The sequence below is a fragment of the Otolemur garnettii genome, unplaced genomic scaffold (genome assembly GCF_000181295.1).
Source record: "Otolemur garnettii isolate 467f Iridium unplaced genomic scaffold, OtoGar3 scaffold00005, whole genome shotgun sequence".
NCBI classification, from domain to species: Eukaryota; Metazoa; Chordata; class Mammalia; order Primates; family Galagidae; genus Otolemur; species Otolemur garnettii.
Window position 1 is genome coordinate 10,653,747 of NW_003852400.1, and position 27,999 is coordinate 10,681,745.

The 27,999-nt window shown below is 36.2% G+C and overlaps 1 protein-coding gene across 2 annotated transcripts in view; it reads right to left on the minus strand.

Moving 5' to 3' along the window:
* Window positions 1–27,999, minus strand: part of CACNA2D1 (calcium voltage-gated channel auxiliary subunit alpha2delta 1) — a 502,006-nt gene that overhangs the window by 371,231 nt on the left and 102,776 nt on the right. For both annotated transcript variants that reach the window (XM_003782628.2, XM_012811373.2), the window contains exon 3: window positions 17,082–17,198. In XM_003782628.2, the coding sequence (XP_003782676.1) occupies window positions 17,082–17,198 (117 nt within the window). The remainder of the gene's footprint in view (window positions 1–17,081; window positions 17,199–27,999) is intronic.

Sequence of the window (27,999 nt, forward strand, 5' to 3'; positions counted from 1 at the left end):
CAGATCATAGGGATAATTCCCCTGTGTGTGAAGGGCTGAGAGGAAAAGTATGGCCTGCCTTGACAGGAACTGCTTTTAAGTCTTTAAACCGTCCTCCCTCCAGTATTTATTCAGTGTGCCTGCTTGCAGCTGAGAAATGCTGTTTCAAACCAGTGAGCATGTCTAAAATACTTCAGGGCGAGCAGCGGAGAATCTTGGCAGTAACTAAAACGTAGTCACTTTTCCCAGGACAGGTAGTAGGTGCCACTTGCCGCTTCTGAACGTGCTGATTTAGCTTCCAACAGTGATGGGGCGATTGGTGTGAAATGTCATCTCAGGACTAGAGACTACCGTTTAGAAGAGAAATTTGATCATGGAAGCACAGAGACATTAAGTAGCCCTGATGATTTTTCTGGCCAGATGACTAGCAAACATTTGGCATTGCTGAAATTAAAGAAAGAACAATTCCCAAAAGATCACGTCATTTGGAAAATTATACAGTTCCAGTAAACAATTATTTGGGGGAAAGAATGATAGTGAATACATCAAACATCTATAACTTAGGAAGAATGAAAATCCTAAGGTTTTCCAAGCTCTTCGTACTCTGCTAGATAACACTCCCCACTCATACAATGCCTCTCTCCTTTTGCCTTTAGTGGAGTTAGAGGTCTTGTCTTTTAATAACATACATGCCCTGCATTTCTCGTTATTTGTAATTAAGAGTCAGTTAATTTAGCCTACGTTATGCAGAGAACTGCAATTGACTGACTTAGCTGTTATCTTTGTCTTCAACCAGTGCTTTAGAGGGTGGTAAAATTCGCTTCTTGAAATTCCAACTAACTGAGCAGCATAATATATATACACAATACAGCCTCTATAAGTGGACCACCCAAGGGACTGTAAGAAACTAATCAGCATGCTAAGGTGATCGACATAAGAAACTAGGCCTACTGTATTGATATGTACATGTGGTGCAGGTCCTGCCTGTGAAAATCAGGTCAATATAAGCAGGTGGTCAGTGTAGGGAGGTGGCCAACTATGAAGGCTCTGTTCGACAATAAAAAGTTGCTAGTATCATTGGTTACAACAAGATTGAATATCCTCATGGTATCTAATCTAAACTCAAGCTCAGAAATCAAAATTACTCTTATTAATTTTGATCTTTCTACCACATCTGTAATATTGAAACCCACCCTTACAAATTGATGAAGGAGTGCAAGGCAAGAGCTAGAGGAAGGGCCCCCCAAACTCTGTGGAGGAACAGGCCTAGCTAAAACAATGACAAGGACAGCCACTGTCCCCTCCTTCGCTTGGTCACAGTCACTGTCCTCTTGTTTGCTTCTCTGTAATTGCTAGGCTAGAAAGTACACAGTGATAGCTGTAAAGATTTCTAACTTCTCTCCATAAATAACATCAGCTGAGTTACCTTCCAGGTTCTGCATTCCAGCAGATTGGCTGACTCACTGAGCTCCAGAAACTGACTCAAATGGTCTTGGACCTCCACTCAAGGAACTGCATTCCAGCAGCTGACTCACACAGGCAGTGGTCCATACCAAAGACTGATGTTCCACCCTGAATCCAGCCAATTAGCCCTGATTCCGAACTCTCTGCCCGCCAAACTGTCTTTAAAAGCCCATTCCTCCCAATTCCTGAGGAGGCAGATTTGAGAAATGTCTCCCACCTCCCCACTTAGCACCACATGGAATAAACTCTTTCTCCACCATCCGACCCTGTGGTCTCTGGACACTGACTTGCTCTTGGGCAGTGGGCAGATGAACCTGGCTGGGCAGCAACAATACCTAGACACAGTTTCCCTAAACCATTCCCCAAATATATTCATTTATCGTTATAAAATCTCCAGCACAGGGTGTAGCTTGGAGATACTGTAAAATTGTTGGTTTTCACATACAAACCTAAGTAATTTCTCTGAGATTAATAAAAACTGAGGGATTTTATAATTTCTACCTCCATCATCAAATTCGCCACACATTTTTTGTAAATAATTACCACCAGTAAGTCTAGATAATAAAAATCTTAGATCCCTCGCCTTTGTTCTCTCTAATCCTTCTTTCTTCTTTTTCAGTCCTTCTCTTCCTTGACATAGATTCAAATTAAATATTAAATAATAAAAATTAAAATACCATAACATTACCGCTTCTTTTCTACAGCATATCTGAGGTCGAATAAAACGCAGTAATACTCTTATTTTAAAACAAACATACCAGGCTGGAACTAATGACCTCAGATAACACACTTAAAACTTTCTAATTCTATACTTCCTCATCTTATTGCCTTATGTGATAAGAACAAGAAGAGGAAGAAGAAAAGGAGAAAAAGTAAAAGAGGAGAGGAGAAGAAAAGTAAAAGAGTTAATGAGGGAGAGGAGAAGAGAAAGAAAGCGGGAAGAAATAAGTGGAATACTCTATGTAAAGCTCTCAGCAGAGTTCCTGACCCATAATAAGTGAAAGGCAGAGTGAGAGGAAATGCAGCCAAAAGCTTGGGAATTAAATGGATCTAAACACAAATCCTCAGGCCAAGTATCTCTATAATGGAGATAATATTAATACCAAGAGTGGAAATACGTTGTAAGGATTAAATAAGTAAATCCAAATAAAGTCCTTAGTAGAGTGTCTAGTGTGTTATAAACACTTTAACTAAATTGTAATTACTGTTATCCTTAAGTTCTTCATTAGATATTTGGTACTTTTAAAACACTTTAATATTTAAACTAAAAACATCAGAACTCTTAAGAAATGGTAAGGATTACTTTCATTTCAATGTATATCATTAGTGAGTCAAAATATAGTTACAAATAAAGACAGCAGAAATTATACATTCTATTAATCTATTTTTAAATGCCTATGGGGGGGGTGAGCTGATGTGCGCTGAGTCATTTAAGGAAAATGAACATTTCTACAAGGGGCAAACTCGTTAGGATGAGCTGAAAGCAAACGGCTATGTGAACATTCACATTTTAAGGAAATGTTCTGAGCCCATTCGTATCAGACTGGATGATTTATTTAATTCTTGTCCTGTTTAAGAATCTACAGTATGTTGTTGTGCTGGAGAGAAAATGGTGTAGGCAGTAATATATAGGGGCAATAAATTCTCTCTCAACTCTCCCGTAGAAAATGAGTCATAATTATTTATTATTGGACCTTTAAGTCAGAAGGCCCCAAATTTCTCAGAGAAGACAGTGTAAACAATCAGGGGTGATTGGTTCACAATAGACCAACATTTATTGGAGTAGCTGTAATTGGGGAGTAATGAGTGCTGGTACTAAATGAATCATTAACCGGAGAAGGAGTAGACAGTCTTTTGTAACTAATGTCTCGGCTGTCAAGACACAACTTGATTTTTTACTCTCAACTGGACCTTGACAGTGTCTGTTGCACTGAACACAGGACTGCTGACAGCAGAAGCACTCATCCCCAGGGTGGCATCTTGGCGTGCTGCCTGTGGCTGGGATAATACATGCAAGATAGAGCATATGAGCTGGTATCTGTAATCAGTAACTGCAACTCTCAGGCTGAATTTTTTTTTAAATAAATCTGGAAGACAGATGTTTGCCCCAACCAGCCTGTTAATTTTGAACTGATTATGTTTGCAACAACAAAGGCACTAATCTGCAGAGAAAAGTATGAGTTTTTGACGTTATTATAATAATTAAAAATGTATCTATCATTTAAAATTAAACCCTACTTACACAACCGTAATTAACTTCTTATACTGAGCCAAATATAACCTGGTCACTCCTACCTAAGTCTACCAGAAGTCCTGTTATTTAAAAATAAATGAAGAAAAGGGAGAGAAGGAATTAATGGAAAGATTAATAATTTCTCTTCCCGTAGAAGATACACATAAATAATGTCCCATATGCTTTTTGAAACAACCATTACACTTACATGATTTAAATCTAAAAAGCAAAAAGTTTTCCCAGAGGTACATAAAAGTGGGCTATAAACACTATTATCTACGTGAAAAATAAACAAAGTAAATATCTGGCAATAGGAAACTGCCTAAATAAATAATAGGCTATTAAATAATGGAATACGACAAAGCTAGTAAATAAACTTTACAAATATTTCGTCACATAAAAGTCTCCACAAAATATCAGTAATTCACACACATAGTCATTCTAGAGAGTAGTCACTAAACTTTAAAAGGTAGTAGTTTTTCTCTGAGTAGGGGGCTCTGAGACAATTTTTTCATCTCATTCTACATTTTTATGTTGTTTACATTATTTAAACAAGGATATATCTGCATATTTGTTAACAAGGATAGACCAGCAAAGTTGTTAACATAAGCATATCACATATCAAAATCATCTAATACATTTAGCGTCATCTAAAATACAACCCACAAAGAAAACTTTTCACTGTAACTGGATCATATGCCACTGAAAATTATTAATTTGCAATTATATACTGTTGAACCTCAATACATCCTTTATAAAAGTACAACTTTCATTTCTTACCTCTATGTTTAAAGAATATTTGACAATTTCCACAAGACATTGGAAAATGAAAATAAATAGAAAATAAAATCTATATAGGAAAGTTTTTTAAAAGTCAAGGTGTATTATAAGTTATAGAACTACAGCACATTCTTGAAAAGTGCAGACAGAAGTCAGGAATCCTTGGGTTTAAAACATCCTCAGCCTGACCCTAATGAGTTGGATGACTTTGTCTCCAATATGCAACAGCAGATTACATAGACTATAAGAAGATCAGACACAAGAACATCTATCTACCTCATAAGGTTCTTCTGAAGATTAAATTTGATAATGTGTGTAAAGCATTTATCACAATGTCTGGCAACGGTAATGGCTCAGAAACTGAAAGCCATCATCATTCACCAAGAATACTAAGCTGTGATGAGTTGATGATAACTCCTTTAATCCCCAGCATACCCCACACACACAAAAAACAAAAAATGAGATATTCTTCTAAGGAGAATGTCAATCAAATGTTAATGCATACAGGGCCCAGAAAAAAAAGCAGATTTAAATGAAAAAAGACATGGATATTAGGAATAATTTCTTGAAAACCTAGCTATGCAACAACCATGAAGTTTTTCATGTTTGTTTTTTGTGATAGGGCCTTGGTCTGTTGCTTAGACATAGTGCAGTGACATCATCATAACTCATACAACCTCAAATTCCTGGGCCCATGTGATCTGCCTTCCTCCACCTCCAGAGTAGCAGGGATCACAGGCATTGGCCACCACATGGCTAATTTTTCTATCATAAGCATCAGTATTATTATTTAGAGACAAGATCTTGGTATGTTGCTCAGGCTAGTAGCAAGCTTCTGGCCTCAAGTCATCCTCCTGCCTCAGCCTCCCAAAGTGCTGAGATCAAGGGCATGAGCCATTACTCCTGACATGGAGGGTTTTATAATAAATTGTGGGAGATTTACTCACTAAAAACATTTGAGGAAAGAACAACTAACTCTCTGACCTTGGCAGTTTAGATTTCCATTTCCCTAAGATGGAAAGGCCAGAAAACTAAAATTCTAAAATTCTATCAAGATTTATGATTTTATGATACATTAATAAAATTAACAGAGTCTTCCATCATTCTAATGGTAAATTGTGTCACGGGATCTCAAGAAAAGCACAGACAACATATCTTTGCAAAGGCAGTTTGTTATTTTACAACCTTTGAAAAATTATGGATACTTGGTCAAAATAACAAAATAACTCCTGCATATACAAAATAAAAAAGGAAAGAAAGAAATAAAATGGTCCTGGGCATCTCACAAAGGGCTTCTGCCTTCCTGTTATTCAGTAAAAGTTAGCAAATGAATTCACAGAGGAAGGTGTAGAATTTATGTGATTCTGGGGGAAGATAATAAGAAGTTAATGAACAAAAGGGAAAACTACACATCAACAAATCAACAAAGTGAAGTTCACATTCAGGAATCAGAATACCATTTGAAGTTCAACTCCATAAATGGCCAAACAGTATGTAATGTTGGCAGACACTACTACTTGATCAGGTTCTCTGTGAATTTATGGGATGCTATGAGGTTTTATTTAAAGATTCCATTATGTGAATCAAGCAGGGTAGCCTTGGATTAGCGCTGTTTCTCTATATTTAATTTTACCCAAAATGCTACTAACTAGCACTTTCAGATCAGAGCATTTCTGTTGAGACCAGTCAGCTAGTTTGTAAAGACAGAAGTAAAATGACATTTAGATCTTCTTTTTGGAGGGGGAGGCCTCACTTAGAATTCTATTTCCACAATCATCACAGATTCACAGATTCTCAAGTCACCAGGTAAAGTTCAGTGACTATCATCCTAGAAAGAGCACAGTAGCTGAGAATTCCAAGTCCCAGGCCCAGCTCTGCCTCTAATTGGCTGCAGGCAGGACCAGCCAGCTTCACGGATTTGAGACCTGTTCAGTCAGACAGGGCCCCGGCACAGAAGGACTCCACGCTTGGTATAATTCTCTGCTGCTGCCACTTTGAAACTCTTACTAATTCTTTTTTTTTAATTTTTTTAATAATGCTTTAAACAGGGCCTCACATTTACATTTTGTAGTAGGCCCTACAAATTAAGTCGTTTCTGCCTGCGTAAGTTTTACAAGTCATTTTACCTACTTTCCCCTTTTCCTCAAATTAATCAATATCCTGACACTTTTTTCCTCCCTCATTTCTGCAACTGCTGTGTTATCAGAACACACATGATCTTTGTCAGACTGTCAACAGTGATGCTCTTGTTGAAACTTTAAATATTATTATTTTCTGATACTACGGCCACCACCAGACTGTAAAAATCACATTTCCACAGGTGATTTCTTTTAGGAGAAAGAGACTATCATTATTACCCCGAGCCTCTCCCTGTCTGAGCCTTCCATTAAGGAATTAAGGGACACCATAACATTAATCACACTTTCCATCTTAAAAGTATATATATTTGACAATTGCCCTTTTATCAAAAGTACCTTTGTTCAAAAAGCCATTTCATGCTGACACTACTTTATGGAATGAGGGAGGGAGAACATACTCTCTCTCGGGCCGAGCCATTCACAAGAGAAAGTACTGTTTAAAGACCTTTCACTGCTAACCTTTAAGTAATATATTAATAAGAACAGAATGTTATACAAATTAAATGCTGAGTGTGGTGCACAGCGCACCACAGTTACAGGTGCGTGGCTGTGTTTCCGTAGTGTAATTTAAGAGGTCCTAAACACGGCACCTAGGGTTTTATCATCTCTTCTGTTTGGCCCCAAATTCCTATCATTATAATTACTTTAGATTTAAAAATCCACAAGGATGTGTGACAGTGTGCAGCCTGAGAGAGGAAGTGTGCAGGTGGTGTGTCTGGAGCTTTCCCCTGAACACGTTAACCGTTGGTATCAAGAAGCACACGTTATCTCCCACTTACGCCAGTAATCCACCTCAGAAGAAATGTGTATTCTGAGTGAAAAATTCTGATAACCTATGTTTTATTACTTTACATGGAAAAAACACAAAGTATTTGTATCAATCCAAATCCCCAACTTTTAAAACCTAAATAAAACAAAATATCCAACACCCACGTACCTAAACATTGATAAATGTAAGAAACTGTACTTGTATAAGAGAGTGTGAAGTACCACAAACATCACCTCCTGACCAACCATGGTTAACCGACAGCTGGTATCAGGCAGCTGGATGCCCCCAGAAAACAAGCACATCTCCTTGGTAGGCCTACATTTCAAAGCATCTCCATAGGATTCTGACGTTCTTAGTAGAAAATAATATATTTCATGTTTTCATAATGTATTTCATACATGTAAACCAAGACCCTGTTTATGCAGTATTACATTATTAAAAATACTGTGTGGAGACAGCAAAAAAAAAAATAATAGCTTATGAAAAGCTCACTTCTGGTCTAAGAAGAGTGGATTTCAAAAATCATGAGGCATTCTACCAGGCAACCATTACCTGGAAAGACTTCCTATTCTGCAAGTTATACCTGTATTTTATTTGATCAGAAACCTAAACTATGTTAAGGACGTGTTAACTGCTGTAGGAGAAACTAAATAGATGAGGACAGCAACGTCCAAGGACTTCAACATAATGGTAGTACAGGACGGCGGGGAAGCATACCTGGTGTGCCTTTCTTAGAATAGCTATGGACCAACCTGGACACACTGCTTTGAGTTCCCTGAACAAACGACAGAGAAACAGATTTTGGCTAGGATCGTTGAGATGTCCTGGGAATACAGCTAAAAACTTAGTCCAAATACAAGAACTGAAGCCCAAATCTCTTACTCTTGTGTAAGATCTGGTGAAGTCATTTAATTTCTCTGTAAAGATGAAATGACTTGATGTTGCAAGCTTTTAAACACATAAGAGGGTGCATAAGGGAACCCGTATTTCCGTGGATATAGCAGGTCCTCAAATAACATTTGTTGGTTCAATGTGGTTTTATTATAAAGTTGGTGAAGGAGTAAAAATCTATTCCCCCAGCTGGGGCCACTTTCTAAATGACGTTGACAGGTTCTGTCTACATCTGTATGAGTTTTCTTTGGGTTTGGTTTCCTCCCACACCCCAAAGATGTGCACGTTAGGTTCACTGGGGTATCTAAACTCTCCCAGGATGAGTGAGTGTGGGTGTGGGTGTGCGTGTGAGTGGACCCTGCAATAGGGTGGCATCCCATGCAGGGGGGTTCCTACCTTGCCCACTGAGTCACAGGTATAGGCGCTGGCCTCACCCAATCCTGAACTAGATAGACTAAGCAGGTAATTATCTCGTTTACATTAATCTTTCTTAAATGTATGAACACCTCACATTTATTTAATTATTTAATATTAGAAGTTTCTTAGTCTTTACTTAGACCAAATATCTGTCACCAGAAATATATCACAGGCACTGCAGTCTTGTTTATATCAATTAGCCAATGGTATAATTGGTTCCATTCCATGGCGACTGATTTAAAGTCATACTTTCGCAGAACCTATGGATGTTAAGGAAGGACTTACTGTATACACACATGGGTTTGAATTCTTTGTTAGCTATGGAAGACTGGGAAGGTTTCTGAACTTCCCAGAGCATTCGTTTTCTCCTCTGCACAATGAAGGTAATTGTACGAACATTGCAGATTAGAAACTGTGTTTGCTTTTACATAGTTAAGATGACATGGTTTTGTGATTTGCTTTTTCCATTTGATGTATATTATGAATGTGTCTTCATGCCAATAAACTTATTTTGTAAATGGAAAAAAAAAAGAAAGATATAGAAAGCCTAGCAAAATGTGTGGACTGCAGCAAGCGACCAGCCCCTTTGCTGATGCCTCTACCTTGTTATTATAAGAACACTTGATTCCTTAAATTTCTCTCCTTTACCACAACTTCCCTATACACACACAGTTTAGCCACATACAAAGGTCTATTCTCTTGAACTCTTAATTTTGAACCATTATCAGACCCTACCCAACATGTCTCATGGTTTCAAAGATTTCAAATACTGTTGACTATTCTTTAATACCTTTGATATTTACAAAATTTGCCCTGCCAATCCTCAATCCTGGATGAATTCTACAGTCTTTTCATTCTACTACTGTTTATACAGTCTGAAGCCTTGTATCAGAAAGCTTACTTGATTGTGAATGCAATTGTTACATCGAAGGGTGGGACTCTGTGTTTTAAAAAAGGCAACAGAAGGCATATTTCCTTTTCTCTCATCTGCTTCTTTAACATGAACTGTCTCTAGACTTTTTTTCCCCTAATATGCACATTAAAAAGTGAGAAAGGCTTGATATAGACACCAACTGGTTGGGTGATTTGAACTGAGAGTACCCCAATTTTGCTCAGAGAGGCAATGGCCCAGCTGTATATGACATTTCCTAGCCTTCCGTTACAGTCAAAGGTTGCCCAGCATGATGGACACGGACGTGACAGAATGGCAGCTGCCCACCTCCAGGTTTCTTGTTACACAAGAGAAAATAAATTCATGATCCATTTAAATTATCCTTGTCTCTAAATCATGTTCAAATATAACATTATACCTTATAAGTTTCATAACTGTTCTATTTATCATTGTAGATAAGAGTTTTATTACTATAAACAATCTCAGCCAATCAATTAAATATCTGATCTAGATGAACAATCAAAAATCTAAGCTGAGTGTACAATTCATTTGAAATCCCACAAACAAACTGGCACTACTTCAGATAGAAACCTCAAGCGGGCATGGGGTAGACTTTCACATCCTCTCTTTGAGTTTCTCCTCTCAGTCCCATTCTGACGCAAGTCCCAGCTTCCATGGGGTCATTACAGGGATGGCACTGTGAGAAAGAGGGCAGTACAAGGCCGTCCATTGACTGCAACATGTGTTGGTCCCTCCAGGACTGAGGGATATTGAACACTGCTCCTCTCCAAGGGACTTTCCAGGGTTGTTAGGGTATATCTGGTCATCCAACTGCGAGGACCACACTTCTGGCCATCATCCGCACCCCAGGCCCTCAGCTCCCATCTAACAGTATATTTCCACCCCCTACTGCACAATAGCTTTTGCCTCTGGTAGACCTGCTCCCCTCCACAAGGTGCACTTCTGCCCTGGTTTGTGTGTCAGTTCACGCCCAATGATGTCGCCTCTCATTACCCCACCACCAGGGCCTTAGCCCTTCACTTGTAGCAACCACAGGCATGTATCAAATCCAAAAAAATAAAAGTAATCTCAACTTTGTGAAATAAATAGTGGATTGTTTTACCATTCAGACTCAAAGGGACATTTATTTGCTCTCTGAGTAATCCTCTCAAAGACATTTACACTAAGATTAAAGAGAAGGGTAAGCACGCTTTTCTCCTGGGAGAAAGAAAACAGCATAATATTTTACACCTTTTTTCCCAAGGAGTTTTTCTCATGCTCTCTTCAAGCTGGATCAGTTTATACTCTCCACATAGATTGTACACTAATGCTCAAGACATGCACACACACACACACACACACACACACACAGAATGTGCAGAGGGCGCTTTGAAATTCCTAAGTAGCCTGAGGATAGTTTCTATCTTCTGCCCTTTCTCAGTGTTAGGAAGGCCATAGATTTATTTGTCAGTCATCTTACTCACCCCTAGTAGACTCATTGTACCGTCTCTTACTTAGTTATCCTAAATCTACACCAATGTCCTCTTCATATAAAATCACCTCTACGTACTCAGAGAAAAGTGGTCATCCAGTGTGACTTTCAAATTTTCCCCACCTACAAAATCAATTGTCTTCATTTCTATTTAATAATATCCCTCTTTCCCAAATAAAACATCCGACCACCTTTTTGCAGGTAGACTGCGTGACTGTCATCTTCTCTCCCTGCCTTTTCTTTAATCATCCTCAACATTCAGAATTTTTCTCTTATTTGAAAATAAGAGATGATTCCTTCTTTCTAGCTCTGAGTATGTGGCTATGTCCTCCATTCTCAAAAACAAACAAAAAAGAAAAACAAAGTCTTTGGTGCATTCCACATTTCTCTTACCAAACTTCATGACAATCGAGACAACGTTCCTGCCAATGCCTCCCTTTCCGGTCAGTCTGTAATATTACAGTCTTTACTCTGTTCCAATGCATTTTACCGAATCCATTCTCACAAAAGTAAATAAATAACTCCTAATAGTCGAATAATAAATTTTTAATTCTACTTTAAGTCTCTAAAGCATTTCAAAATTCTTCCTTGAATCCCTTTCTCGCTTCTTTGCGCCTATTTTTTTTATTTTCTCTCTATATTTTAGAGTTAAAATCCCTAGAGCCAAAGATCACAAATCTATGGTTTTAACAAATTTTATTGGCACTGCTGATAAATATAAATGATAGAGAACGACTGGTCTAACATTTAAAAAGTATATAAATCAACTATTTGGTTAAATAACAATAGTCTAGTCCAGAAGGGGAGGAGCTACTTTAATAATCATTTGAACCCATTTGTCATTTTCCTCCTTTCATTATCTAACCATCAGCTCAATATCAAGGTTGAATTAAGAACTGGAGCACATTACAGTATTTAAAGCCACATAATAGATTGGAGTAGCCTTAATTAAAGTTGCCAGGACAACCAGAGGGAAACAAAATATGCCATAATTGGAAAGTGTCACTAGAAAAATTTGTTTATTATAACCTTGATTCTATTTTCTTTGAGCAAAATGCCTAGAGACCTTCATTTACTGAGCAGATCCCCTTGCCTGGGCTGGTTGGTGGACAATGAGACCAGTGATTTCATTGACCTCCATCTCTCAGGAGGCACCACCGGTGGCTCAATTATTTTGTTGAAAAGCTTTCTCCCATAAACTGATCAGTAACACTTGCAGAAATTTCAGCCTAGTTCAGAATGAAATGAATGTTAACAACAATCATAAATGATTGTTTCTTTTTTGTTTCTAAATATTGTTTGATTTGAGATTAAGAATAATCCAATGACATTAGCAAGATAATCATCACAGGGAGCCAGTTTCTAAGACATGGATGTAGCAAACATCAAAAAAATCATCCTTGAGCAGACGTACCTTGGAAATAAAATGGTTCAAATTATCAATGTGGAATTAGAGGCAGTAAAAAAAATAGAATTATAGACAGAAGGTCTACAGATGAATTCTGCCACCACCTCGTGCTGTCTATACAATTTTGGGCAAGACTATGGGTCCTGTGAATTTCCTTGTTTAGAAAATAAGAATGAATAAATGTTTAATGTGTCTACTTCCTAGAATGTCTATAAGGCCCTAATGCACACGAATCATCAGAATCAAAACATGATTTCATGTAGCCACCGCTACCCCAGTGAAAACCAAACTACAAGTAATAAAGTGCAAAGTCTGTTTTGCTGTCAAAGAGATAGCAACGGAAATTTTTTTCTATCGATTTCTCTTTGAGCTTTTCCTAAGGCAAGCTGATGGAGCAAATCCAAAGAGTATAATACAAAATAGGTATACATAAAAACTCAAAATAAACGCTGAAACTGAAAAAGGAAAATATGGTGGGAAGTCGTTGAGAGTCAAACATATAAACAAACACGAGCTGAAACATAAAGCAATAAAAAAAGTTACATTTAAGTTTTTAAGGCTATGAATGATAGGATTCAAAGTTAACATTAAAATACATAAAATCTGTGTGCATATAGGCACTATAACAATTATCGTAGCAGTCATGTCAGATGCTGAAAAGCAATCATTTCACCAAGAAAAATCTAGTTCAAGAAAAAAATAGCTCATTTCACTATTCTTTCACAGTTTTTACATCTGTATTTTCAAAGAGATCTTAGGTTGTAACCTTGACACTGAGGGATGACAAAGGTTGTAAAATTTTCAAACACATAGAAATGAAAATTGTTTCAGTGTTATATATTGTTTTATTGAATCATTCTTTTGAAAATGGTTAATCAATACAGGATTCACTGAAAAATTAATAGCCTTGCAGAATATTCTATTACGTGGAACATATATTTCTTAATCAGTATGAAATGAACAGTAGTTTGTAAGATACTACCTAGCCACCACTTCCCACCTATTATGATAATACACTTCGTCCAGCCAAAGGATATATTCATATCATTGGTTAAGAATGCAGATCTTAAAGTCAGACACGCCTGAATTTGAACCTTCTTACACTCTTGGTACACAAAGTCTGATCTTTGTTCCAGCAGTATGAACATCACCTATAAGCTTTTTAAAAATGTAGTATTTCTGGCCCGATCTACTGAATAAAAATTTGCATTTTAATAAGAGCCATGGGTTATTTGCACACACATTAAAGTTTGAGAAGTACTGGTATACATTACTTATTAGAAACATCTCCGTGGGCAAGTTTCATAAACCCTCAAAGTTTCAGCTTCCTCGTTGAAAAATGAGACTAATAATGGTGTCTAGACCACAGTATTATTGTAAGAAATAATTAGATGATGCTACTTAGTAAACACTCAATAAGGTATAACTGGTATTAAATTTATCATCTACTGCAGACTTGTATATTCATGATTTTCCCCACTGTATTTACCTATAAAATTACATTAGTACCCCACACAGATAGATTAAAACTGTTAAAATTGAGATGTCTTTCTGAGTATAAGCTCATAACAAAAATACAAGTTAATAAGGCCATCTTGCATTCTCTCACAATACAACGGAAGACCTGTTTTTTAATTAGCCTCAAAATAGTTCTCTTTTAAATAATGTTTTATCTATGTTTGTGGAATCACACAAGCGAAGCAAAGAATTTAGTTTGAAAACAAACATGAATCTTTGTCCCTAAAATAAAATCTAACTAATTTTACTTTTAATTAGCCACTGTGTCTTCCATATTCTGCCATGAAGCACTTTATGACGCCTCTTCACTGATCCCCCATAGGACTCCAATAATGCAACAGGTGTTTGAGCTATAATTCCAAATGATAAATAAGAAAGAAGTCTCAAAAGCCTCCTATTTTTATCCAATTAAGGTAAGATACATGCTATTTCATTCCGCAGCCTTTTTACAGGGACTTTATCCAGATAACTTGCTTTCTACATATGGAGTACAAGTTAAGCTTACAAAATCAATATAAACAGAATCATTTTCAGATGTCATCAGACCATGACTTACTTTATTAGAAAGTGTTGTACTTTTTATTACGTAAGTTTTTATAGCAAACATTTACATCTCACAATGTTTAAAAATGGTATTCACATCTCCAAACTTGAAGATAATAATGCTTTGAATTTTCTATTAATGAGAGTTTGTCTATAGATTATTCAGTTATTCATGTCTTAAAAATTAAAAGTTCAACTTCTAGCAATATGGCATACCAAATATTCCAACAGACATTCCTGCTACATTACAAGACCTTGGGTACTTTAAGAAAAATATAAAGATTCACACTGATGAACGCAAGGAAAATGTCTGAGGGTCAAGATAAACATAAACTACAGTAAACTCAAAGTCTAAACTGTGAGCATTAAATAAACAGAAAATTTAGAGAGTTGTCTCCGGGCCAACACCTGTAATGGTGCTGAGATCTACAGAGTGAAAGGAGCTGAGCTGAAGCTCAGGTATCACATCCAACAGAAGATGTGTAAGAACTTTATGAAAGAACCTTAAAAGCTTCTTAAATATAAAACAAATGCTAAATGGAAGATCCTGTTTACAATTAGAAAGACAAAACATAAGAGATATCAATTTTTCTCAATTTGGTCTACATAAGTTTAATACCAATCAAAATCCCAATACAGGGGCAGCGCCTGTGGCTCAGTGAGTAGGGCGCTGGCCCAATATATCAAAGGTGGCAGGTTTGAACCTAGCCCCAACCAAACTGCAACAAAAAATAGCCAGGTGTTGTGGTGGGTGCCTGTAGTCCCAGCAGAGGGACTTGAAGATAATAATGGGAGGCAGAGGCAAGAGAATCACCTAAGCCCAGGAGTTGGAGGTTGCTGTGAGCTGTGACACCATAGCACTCTACCCAGGGTGATAAAGTGAGACTCTGTCTCTAATAAAAAAGAAAAAAAAATTCCAGTACAGATCTTGCTAAATAATAACATGCTGAATCTAAAATTTAGAAAAGAAGTAGAAGTTCAAGAATATTGAAGATCCTTCTGAAGAATATATTGAGAGATTCCCAGAGAGCTCGCCTGACAATCAGTGTTCTCACTGGTGGAAGGCAACTATTTAACAAATATCCTAGGAAAACCATTGCCAAAACATTAGCTTTAATTGCAGCCCAAAATTATATGCTAATATCACTCACAAGTGGACTAAGAACATAAACGTGAAAGACAAAACTTAGAACCATTTAGAATGAAATAAATTTTAAAATCATGTGTGTAACCTCAGGGTAGGGAGGGATTCCTTAACAATAACAAAAAAGAAAAAAAACCCAAAATGCTATTTTTTAAAAAGTTGACTTAACTACATTAAAAATTAAGACCTTATCTCATTAAAATCATTATAAATACAATGGACATCGCACAAACTGCCAAAAGATATTTACATCATATATATAACAAGTAAAAATAAATGACCATCGAGAATACATAACCTAAAATTAAGTAAAATGTGCCTAAAAACATAGCTGCAGAGGAAGCAAGAATGGCGTATGAATATACAGTGAGATGTCTTTCTCATGAGAGATATACAGAAGGTACCATTTTATACCCATCTCATCTCCTATAATTAACAAGTCTGACATTTCCACATGTTTACCAGGATGTAGGCCAGTGAGGGCACATTTATAACTAGGAGGTCTAATTTCATACGATCATTATGAAAAATGATGGTCATACTTTTGCAACAGTGACTTTGGGAAGAACCTACAGTCCAGGATTTCTGCTATCCTGCATTCATCCCACAGATATTCTCGCACGTTGTACCAAGAGACTTGTTCAAGAAAATCTGACAGCACTATTCATACTGCTGTCTGGAAACAATCCAAATAATAACTTACCAAATGAGAACAAATGAACAAATTGAGATACAGTCCCATAAAATAATATTCAACTGTAAATAAAATTAATTAAACCTAAGTGCAAACTTATAGCTAAATCATATAAAATAATGTTGATGGAGAAAGGCAAGGAGCAGATGTGAATTTAAAAAAGAGGTAACGCAAGAAAACTAAAAAGTATCTTGTTTAGCATAGCATTTTTTTGTGAGGTACAACTATTTTTCAAAAGTAGAAAAAAAAAAAAGATTAATCTAATATCTAGCTTAATAGCCATCTCTGGCAGAGAGGCAGGGTGGTGGACAAGAGAATACCCTGCTTTAAAGGTGCTGCTAATTGTTTGTGGGTTTTATGTTACATGACAGATTTAAACATGCTCATCTTATTATTATGCATCATGATGTACATATGGATCAATATACATATATGTTAATTAAATATGCATTATAAAAAGATGATAGTCATATAACAATATAATATATTATAATAGTAATAAGCCAGTAATCAGAAAGAAGCTAACTGATTATTTGGGTTCACAGTGAAACCATTGATATCTCATGAATAACATAGTATCGTATGAATAACACGTTAGATGAATACAGTTACTAACGAAGAGAGCATACCAACAAAACTCTCCAAATAAAGCATGAAAATGAATAATAGATAAATAATAAAAAATAGTAAAATGAGCAGCAGATCCGATTTAAACTCACCACCAGGGCTTTAGATCTGTTGCTCAGCAGCTTCTCAATATCCCTGGCTGCAATTTCCACCAGCTGACGTGCGTTATTTGGCTCCACAGTATACAAATCTTGGTATTTGTCATAAATCTGTGTGAAAGAAAATAAGAACAATAATTACTTACATGGCTTTTAAGTTCCCATTAGCATATACCTGAAACCATAAACCACTGGTTAGAAAGGTCACCCTTTTCTTTCTTTATCTTAATCTTTTTGGAGTTTGTGTACATCAAAAAATATATATATAATTATACATTGGCTACAAGACCACCAGCCAGCCAAAATTACTACAGTAGTTTGTTTGTGCAGTTTGAGGTTTGAAAATAGGGGCTTATATTCTAAGCACAGTTTCACCTGGGGGGTCCCCAGACACAGCTCACACATAGAGAAGAGTTCAAGGTCATACAGAGCTACATTAATTTTTTGGTTGAAATTGTAATGGTGTATTCATTTTTTATAATAGAATTAAGTTTTTTAATCACTAAATCAAACTATCCTGAAATTAAGCCAGGTAGCAACAGAAAAATTAGTCTACCTTTCTGGCTCACCTCAAGGTCTGTGGCAGGATTTCCCTAGAGTGGCATCAGCTGCACCCGGCTTACGCAGCCTGCACGCTCCCAGAAGGAAAGGAAGAATTAAAGGAAGGGGGTGGGAGAAACAGTGGCAGTGTTTGTGGCTGGAGGGCTGAGCTGAGAAGGAAATCCCTTATGCATCCAACAGATGGGGTGAACATGCATGACTAAACCATCTTTGAAAGCCAGGACCTGGCAGGTTTTTACTGTCGTATGAGACTTGAATCTAGGCACATACAGGAACCAGTTCAACCCTGCTTTTTTCTGGCAGAACTCCAGCATTCTGCTTTACTACCAACAGGTTCTATAGCCAAGTCCCAGCTGAGCACAGATGCTACTAGTGAACACTGACTTCAAATAGACACAAACACGTACACTAACATTTATCACAAAAGGTTATTAGTTTCATAATTTTTAAAGAGATTAAAATTGCTATTTTAAGAGATTTAACTTGTTACTCCTAAAATCAATTGAGTTATTCAAATTATGAGGTTCTGCTTATTTGAACTTTAACCTCATGGGTTCTCATTCAAACTATTCAAGGCACATTAATTTTGTGATATATAAAATCCCTACATTTAGTTTCATCCAGGATTCCTGCTTATTACTCAAGCGCTTATGCTTTCTGCTGAGAAGTAGATTATTGAGTCCTGATTTAAAGACCCATGTCAGCCATGAAGAACTTCATCCAATGCAAATCTTTCTCTTTCATTTCAGCCTAAGATGAGATTCAGGAACATAGATTAATTGATTTGGGGTACAAATAGATAAACCTCAACATCACGTGAATTGATCCAGGATATTTAGTTCTTTGCAGTAAAGCCAATAGAGCTAATTGGTGTGACATGCGGTTGTGCTTTGTACCATTGATACCTCATTCATTTGTCTAGGAAGCCTAACCTCCTTCCTGTCGTATCAGAAATATAACAGGGTTCATAGCGAGTGGAGATGAGTTCAGATGTACCATCTGTAATTCAAATTATGTGCTACAGGTAATGTCATTTATTAAATCATTACCTACACAAGCCACAACTGTAAGAACTTTAAAGAATAGTTTATAAATCAGAAGAAAGAATTTCAAAGCATGTACATATTCTCTCAACAAATAAGGTCCTCTCAAATTTTTAGGATAATTTTTAAATATTTAAGAAATAAAAACATGATGTAACCCCGGGGCAGCACCTATGGCTCAAAAGGGTACGTTGCCAGCCCCATATGCCAGAGGTGGTGGGTTCAAATCCAGCCCCAGCCAAAAAAAAAAAAAAAACACGATGTGACTCAAATAAATTTTAAATAAAGTCAAGGAATCTTAAGTCTAACACCCAAATGCAAATATCTAGCTGTATTTTATATATAAAACCACAATTTTAATGTTTACTTAGGGAAGATAAATAAAATTATATAAGCAGAGAATTTGCTTTGCTCTAGTTCTAAGCAAGACAATGTTCTTTGTTATTATGAGAGCTATTACAAAGGCTTTCAAAAAGTCTCTTGATACTCTAGTAGATGATTTTCAAAGAAGAATGTTTCACGTGGACTTTCAAAGCTCCACGATATATTTTCATAAGTACTTACATTTCTAACTCTTTTCACCCCTAAAATAAGCCACATTTCTATAATATTTAGTACATTAATATAGCAACATTTGAAACACAGCCTAGAATATCTTTTCCTACACCTAGTTTTTTTTCTTATAAATAATTATATGCTTTCCATCTTATCCAATTTCTTTCCTGAAGAGAAAACAGCACGGTGGAAATAATATGCATTTTTGGCATGAAACAGAGCTCCATTCAAATCAAGTCAACTCCTCACAAGCTGTGCAGTCGTGGCTTTTGTTTTTTCTACTAGAAAGAACGCAGCCTGTTGACTTTAACGGAGGACATTTTTCATCCTAAATGATAAGCGAATACATTTTAGTATTTTTAACGGTCAAGTTCTCCTCCAGCCATCGTGACACAAGTCTTAACATAAAGAATACTTTTTGCCTCTCAGACATTCTTTTTTCTTGGAACCTGAAGTGCTTTTTAATATTCTTTCACAGTTACATTAGAAAACCAAATTTCACTGTGATTACAAAGTAGATTAGGGTTTCCTACCATTCAGAAAATAAGTAGGGAAACCCTAATGTATGTCCTAAATCTCTTGGCTCTAACAAAATCTGTTAATTATGTTAATTGCCTATGTTAAGATAATCTAGGTCCTAAGACTCTTTTCTCTAATTAAATCCATAGTTCCAAGATAATCTTCAAAACAATACATTTAAAAATAACCTCACCTGCATGGACTAAAAAAGAATGGTCTATGCATACTACAGAGTGCTGCTCAGCCTTAAAGAAGAATAATGATCTAGTATCTTTTGTGACAGCCTAGACAGAACTGGACTGTTCTAAGTGAAAACAGAACAGGAATAGAGAAACAAACACACGTGCTCAATACCAGACTGTAACTGATCTATAAACACTTAATTGCACATATGTAAGTAAATCTCAATGAAAAGCAAGCTGAGGAGAGGAGAGAGGAGGAGATCAGTAAATTCACACCCCTTGGGTATGGTGCACACTGAGTGGGGTACACGCTCATAACTTTGACTCAATTTGTGTAAAAGTTAAAGTATGTAAACAAAACACAAACACGTGTACCTCCTAACATTCTGAAATCTTAAAAAAAATAAACAAAGGTACTATAAAAATAAACATAATATAAAATGTAATACTCAAAAAAATGATACCACTCATTGATATAATTGCTTAACAAAATTCCTAATGAAATGTTTTGGAAACCATAATACTCAGTGTTAGACCATGGAATTATCCCATGGAATAATGTAGATACCCCAGAGATACAAAAAACTAAATATGCTTCCAAGTTGTGGAGAACTTAGGTTACTATTAACAGTGAGTTTTAGGCAGCTCCTTTATACCCCTTTAGATGTTTCACATTGACTATATTATGTATTCATTTTCATAAATCTAAAAAATACACTTAATTAACTATAGAAAAATGGGATTCAGGTTTTGGAATATCAAAAGAACATCTGAATTCCATTTCATTATGAAAGAGCAAATGACTGCCCAGAGCAGCAGAAGGTGAATGGTAACCTGACACACTTAGGCAAAGAGAGCCTGCCAAGGCCACTCTATGCATGCTCTTGCTCCATCAGATTGTGGCAATATAGAAAGCTCCCTTAGATAAGGAAGAAAGGAACTAAGAATTTAAGACCAGTATGTGTGCCAAGAGACAGCCTCAGTGCAGGATTAAGGGAATCCCAAGACAGACATTGAGAGATGCATGGTGGGAAGCAGAGGTCCAGCTGAAGGGTAATGGTAAATAAAGAACCACCCAGAGCAATGAGGGCTCCAACAGGCTGAAGAGACTGGCCAAGCTCTCTATGTCAAGAGAACAAAAGACCAAATACTCCAGACACCTGGTCACCTAAGTTTCCTCTTACACGCACACACCAAGAAGCAAAGTCAAGGACATTAGGGAATATTGAAAGTCAAAACTCAAAATTTACTAAATCTTTAATAGACCACTAAAGGCTTGTTTTGAACTAAAACAGGTTGATCTTCAAATTGTGAAATTAATTTTTCCTCCCTCTTGAAAGAAAGAATGGCAGTTCAAGAGCGAGTTTAGCTCCTTAAAAAAAAAAAAGTCAAATTTCTGCATATAAAATCTTGAATATGTAAATTTTGGCAAGCCCTTCCCCTATTACCTGTAAGTTTACTTTCTTTCCATGAAACTTGTCCTAGAAAATAAATCAATGTTTCTGCCACATTCACGCCAGCTTTCTGATGCAAATTTTCCCTTTGAAGGTCCCTGATGAAACAGAAGCTTTAGGAACTCCCCCCCACACAGTGGTAATACTCCACCCTATGGCCTTGGCCCCTAACTAATTGTGTGGGGACTTGCATCAGACCTACAAGCCATGGAAAGCAGCTAACATCTGACTCAATAGCTTGAGAAAAACCAGGTGTCAAAGATCAGTAAAAATAATAATAACAAATTGAACCAGATTCTCTCACATTGGAAGTGAATTGGACAGAGCATAAATCAAGAGCTTAAAGATAAGTAGAAATGAAAAGATTAGTGGGAAGAAAACAGTATTCGGAGCTCCTAATCAACAGAAGAGGTGATTGTGATACACGGAATAATGGCCTCCCAGAGAGAGCCACCTCCTAATCCTCAGAACCTGTGAATATGTTGTTATACAGCCAGAGTACAAAGTTTGCAGATGGAATTAGTTTGCTAATCAGCATGAGAAGAACTCAGCCCAACAGTGCTGGATTTGAAGGAGGAGGAAAGATGCAATCAGCCAAAGAAAGGATCCATGACCTACAAAATTATAATATAATAAATCTGAATTGCTTTAAGCCAATAAGTTTATGGCAGTTTATCACAGTAACAGTAAGAAGAGTAACACACTGAGTTAGTTATGCATAGCTCCCACCTTATAGTCAACAATAAGAATAAGCCTCAAAAACTGAACTGCCAGCCCTTTTCTTGACCAAACTATGTTCTAAATTCTTTGAGTTCTTGGGGAAATTTAGGCTCCTCAGTTCCCTTAAACTTGCTACATTTTTTCTTATGAGTACTTCTACAATAAACTGACTCACTGTTACCAAAAATAAAAATCCTAAAAGAATTCCATGTTTGAAAGTTATGATTAACAGTATTTATTAAATATTACTTTATACTTTCATTTCATTCATTATTAAGATTCTGATAAGCTCTATTGTGAGAAATGCACAACTTCAGTCAGACTTTAGGAAATAATGAAATTAGTTTAAGAACACCCATTATTACCTTCATGATTGTGTGAAGTTCCAAGAAGAAGGTCTACACAGAAAAGCTAAAAATATCAAAATGGATATGCATCTACAGTATAAAGACCAGATAAATTAGATACCTAAATATGATTCCACCTCATCATAATGAGAGGTTGGATTACAAAAAAGTGTTGTATCTTCCACCATCATAAAAATTTCACTGTATTTATTGGAAATAGGAGTAAATTCATATATCTTTAATACTAATATAGGCAGGAAAAGAGATGCATTGTCACCTCAACTGCTTCAGATGCCCACAAAATCAATTTCACTTAATTTTAGTTGAATTTTGCAACGTGGGATGCTTTGTCTGTGGGTTAGATTTTTATTCCCCTTTATTAAATGTTCCTTGGGCTTTTGAACTACTTGTTCCCTAGCAACTGAGAATGTCTTGTTTCTAAAAGATATATTAACACAAAAGAATAATAGATTGTTTTTCCAGGTCACTTTCAAGGATCAAAGTTCCCATAACTAAAGAAACTCTACATGATTTAAAAACATCATAACATCTTTCTTTCGATTTTTCATTAAATCTCATCTTCATTTAAGCCAACAAACACGGAGAGATGTGGAGCTATGTGAAGATTCACTCATTTAAGGTAAAGAATACTTGTCACTCTAGATCTGAACTGTATTAGAATCTATTTTATCAACAGCAAAGACAAACCTACTCTCCTCCTATGAAAATTAGCTGAGTTATAAAAAATAAATTTTGTCATAAAAATTACATAGGCATTTTTAATTAACTCCTGATCCTTCAACCTCTCCCTTCCTTCTTTTTGGTAAAAATAGTAAATGATACAGTCCCTTAAACAAGTCAAGTTTTTAAAACATCTTCCTCCTTAGTGCTCTTGAGTATATCATGAATTGTGTTTAGTACAGCTGGGTAAGAACTGCAAATACCAGCTGCTAAGATACATTAATTTAATATAGTTTGTGTAAATTTATGAAGCTATAAGTACTCATTTTACAGGAAGCATGGCATAGCCTTGCTGTCATTTCAAAAATCACATTTGATTCTCTGTGTCTTCATTTTAAGTAAATTATAGCCCTTTTTTTCCTTTCCCCTATAGTGTAGCTTTTGGAGATAGGATATTACCTTTGGCATTTTTATGTCTTGAGATTTCTATGTTACTACTTTCCAGCATATGCAATCACCTAACATGCATAATATTTGTCAATATCATACGTATTATGTATATTCCATTTCCTTTAACCACAACGTGAGTTTCAGGAGGATAAAGATGTCTATCTGTTTTGTTCACTGGCACATGCCCAGCACATGGTACAGCACCTGGCACAATAAATGTTGATTGTATAAATGAGAGAACAGAAACGGATACCACGTCCTGTGTCAGGCCTTGCTGGAATGTGAATGCTGACTTATAACAACATTCTCTCTGTGTTTGAAAATCAATATGTATTTCAAACTTAAAAAATAGCAAGCATGGGGCTATGCAGTCTCATAACAGACTCTATACAATAGCCAAACAATAATTAAATTTCAATGATAAATAGACAGAATAAGATAATCATCAATATGAAGAAGAACATTAAATAAGGAAATACAGAAGTTTACGCTGTCAGAATATCACGGAAAAGCAAAGTCACATGGGCTGTGAGAGTCCCCAGTATGGGATTATGGCCACACTTGGGAGGAAACATGTTCTTCAAGAAGGGATGAAAGAAAGAAGAATGCACGTAACACACGGAATTATTAGAAAACAAAGATTGAAAGGCAAATTGAGGCATGATTATGGAGGACTATAAAGTTAGGATATTGGTTTGCACTTTATTCTGTAGTCAACTGACAAGTTAGGATATTGGTTTATACTTTATTCTGTAGTTCACATTAAGCTATCATAGACTAGTAATATTTAGCTCAGAACTTCTAGTATCCATCACAGCAATTAGTACATCAAAATTCACACTATGTTTGTTTACCGTCAACACCATCTGAACATAGATAGACACGCATACCATTCTATATGTGCATACACATAATAATACATCATTTGGTCATATTCTTATTTCATAAGACACAGATTCAGAAGAACACATTTTCAAATGTATAGTGCATACTTTTCTAATGATAACGACATCTAACTGGCATTCAAATAAACTCAAGAGTTTCCCTGGCTATTCTATTCTTTCTATTTGATAGGATACAGCTTCTTAGCCGGAATTGTGTCACATTTCAAATGGCACATTATGTTTTGGAAGGGATAGTTAGGAAGAATGAAGTGGAAATTGGTGAACCCTCCACAGTATACGCTGCTACTTGCCCTAGTTCCTAATAATGAGAACATGACGGTGACACTTCTGAGCAACACAGTGAAAATACAAGAAGGAAAAGAACAAATTGCAACCCTAAGTATGTCTCTAATTTTTCTCCATACTATACATAAGAACAGGGATTCTATCTAACCAAAAATACAGGTTGTTCCTGGAGAAGAGTAACTAAATTATAACAAAAGGCTAAAGAGAGTATGAAAAACAGTTAACAGAAAAAAAAATTCAATGTTTAGGGTAGAGATATTTGACATATAAGGTAAATCATAAGGCCATCGTTAAGAACACAGATTCAAAACAAGGGTAATGTTAAGTGGTATCTAATAGAAGCTATCTATTTGGAGTTTTGTGTTTGTTTTTTTTTTTTAATTCCAAGGATAATTTATTAATCTAGCCTCTCTCCCTTTCCATGTCTAAAACTACATATGAATTGTGAATTGAGTACGATTTTGACTTGGAAATTCATGTGCAATCAAAAGTGGAAAAGTTCATACTAGATTCTATTAAAACTAAATTAAAAAATAATTAACCATAGGCTGAATGAGCTGCCTGTATAATGTCTCTAACCCAAAATGACCTAAACTCATTTCACTGCCAACAAAATGTGTTTAAAAAGCAGCCCAGTTTAATTTGCCTCTAACTGTCATACCTTAGTAACAAATGTTTTTCCAAAAACAAAACTGCTACTTCCCTAGGCTGATATACAATTTTACAAATTTATATTCATTTAATGAATTTCTTACACAAATTCCCACCTCAAATTCTTATGCCCTTCTTGAGCAGTCTTTCAACCTTAGCACTACTGACATTTTTTATTAGATGATTCTTCTTCTTTGGCTGAAGGGATATCTCATGGACTATAGAATGGTTTAGCAGGCTTGCTGGCCTCTGTGCCCCGTAGATGCAAGCAGGAACCCCCACGTCCTGAGTTATGATAATCACAACTATTTCCAAACATTGCCAAATGTTTTCTGGGGCACAAAGTTGCCCCTGGCTGAAAAACACTGCACTAGATATGTATTTGGAGAAATAATAAATTATAAATTTATCCTTCAAGTACCAGCGTAAGTTAAGGGAATGTTAATTAATGATTGATTCTAGAACAGAATGCTAAGATGAAAGAAAACATTTTAGTACCTATAATAAAATATGAAAAATTACCCTAAAATTAGAAATCTCCTTAATGTTTGCTTTGTATGCTCGAAAATAAATGTAATTAGCCACTTTTTTTTTTAACAAAACAAAAAGCTTCTTACTTTAAAATCTCCCGTGAGGTGGTAGGGGGACAGGTAATGGTTAAGGGAACCCATCTCTCGGTACTCTTGCTTGGTAGGACATTCAGAAGTCAAAAGGGATTTCTTTCTACTTAGATCCAAGAGGATAAAATAATCGTAAATGGTCTAAATAGTTAACCGTGACTGATTTAGTCAAAATATTTCATTGTTGAGAAAAGTAAGGTAACTCGATGAAATAAAAATGTGAGATAATAACTACCTATATTTGTTTATTAAATGTAAGAAAGCAAGTAACTTCTTCAAGATTTATTAAAGAAAGCAAGCATGTTAACTTTTTCGAGACATGATTATTTTCACATTTCCTTTTATAATACCTTTTATTCTTACAACTGTTCTGTGTGGAAGGGGAAATGTTATTGATCTCACTTGACAAGCAGGTAAAAGCAATTCTAACCTCATAGAATTTGCAGCACACCCAAATTGGGTTTGAATCCACCCCCACTGGCATATGAGGCCTAAGCCCTACTCCTCTGAGCCACAGGCGCAGCCCAAAACTAAAAGATTCTTAATCCTTCCTATTATCTGTTGTATCTTGCTTATTCTATAGTCAAAATCACAAATGATTAATTATGTTCTGTTTTTGAGTATCTTCCTTTATAAATATATTAATATATTAAACACTTTACCTCCTAGATAATGAATATTCTATTTGCTTAAGATAACATGACCCCAGTACCAAAGGAAAGCATCAGTTTGAGTTGGCAATGAAAAGACATTCATGGAGGTGGAGCAAGATGGTGGAGTACCATTTTGCAACCACTCATGGAGAGATGGAGAGAAAGGACTCCAGACATCTCTGGTGGGAGGACCTGCCCAGAAGCATTGATTTGGGGGAACAGGGAGGCACAAAAGACTCCAGGAGCCAAGGAAGAGGTCAGGAGCAGTGGAGAAGCAGCACAGAAGGAGGGGTGCCTGTGGCTGTGGCTGGACTGGGTTTGGCTTGAGTGCCTCCTGAATACTTAATTTAAATAGAAGTTGGACTGGGGTGTGGTGGCTGAGCCCTGTAATCCTAGCACTCTGAGAGGCTGAGGCAGGTAGATTTTCAGCTCAGCAGTTCCAGACCAGCCTGAGCAAGAGCAAGACTCCTGCCTCTACAAAAAATAGAAAAACTAGCCAGACATCTTTGCAGGTCCCTATAGTACCAGCTACTCAGAAGGCTGAGGTCAAAGGATCATTTGAGTCCAACAATTACAAGCTGTTGTGAGCTATGATGATACCAGGGCACTCAAACCCAGGGTGACAGAGTGAGACTCTGTCTCAAAAAATAAAAGAAGTTGAAATTACCTGATGACGGCAGGGGTTGGGGTTGAGAGGTGAGCTGTAGGACAGGAGCCACAACCCCAGTAAGGGAAGTTGCCAAATGACAGCAATGACAAAAAGAGAATCCCCATGGTTCTCTAATTTCTTGGAGAATTAAGTGGAAGGCTAAAGAAGTTAGGTTGAGTTAAATAAAGCTAGAGGATCACTTTAGCCCAGGAGTTTGAGGTTGCAGTGAGCTATGATTATGATGACGCCACTGCACTCTAGCCATGGGAACAAAGCCAAGACCCTGTCTCAGGAAAAAAAAAAAAAATTCTAGGAATTTATTATAAACAACTTCTGAGATTTACGGAAAAGGGTGTTGTTGTAATAGTGAAAACTTGGAAATAACCTAAAAGTCCAATCATAAAGTTAAATAAATTATAATTGATTGATATGATGGGCTGAAGTACAGCCAATAAATACTATGTTTAAGATATAACGACAATGAAAAATTATGCAAAAGTGAATATATACCAATAAGTATAAAATGGTTAAAGATTGTATATATAGTAGGATTCTAATTTTATTGAAATGTAAATATCTATTCAAAGACTATAAGGATATATTAATATTAGTCAATCTGTGAGATTGCTTGATTTTA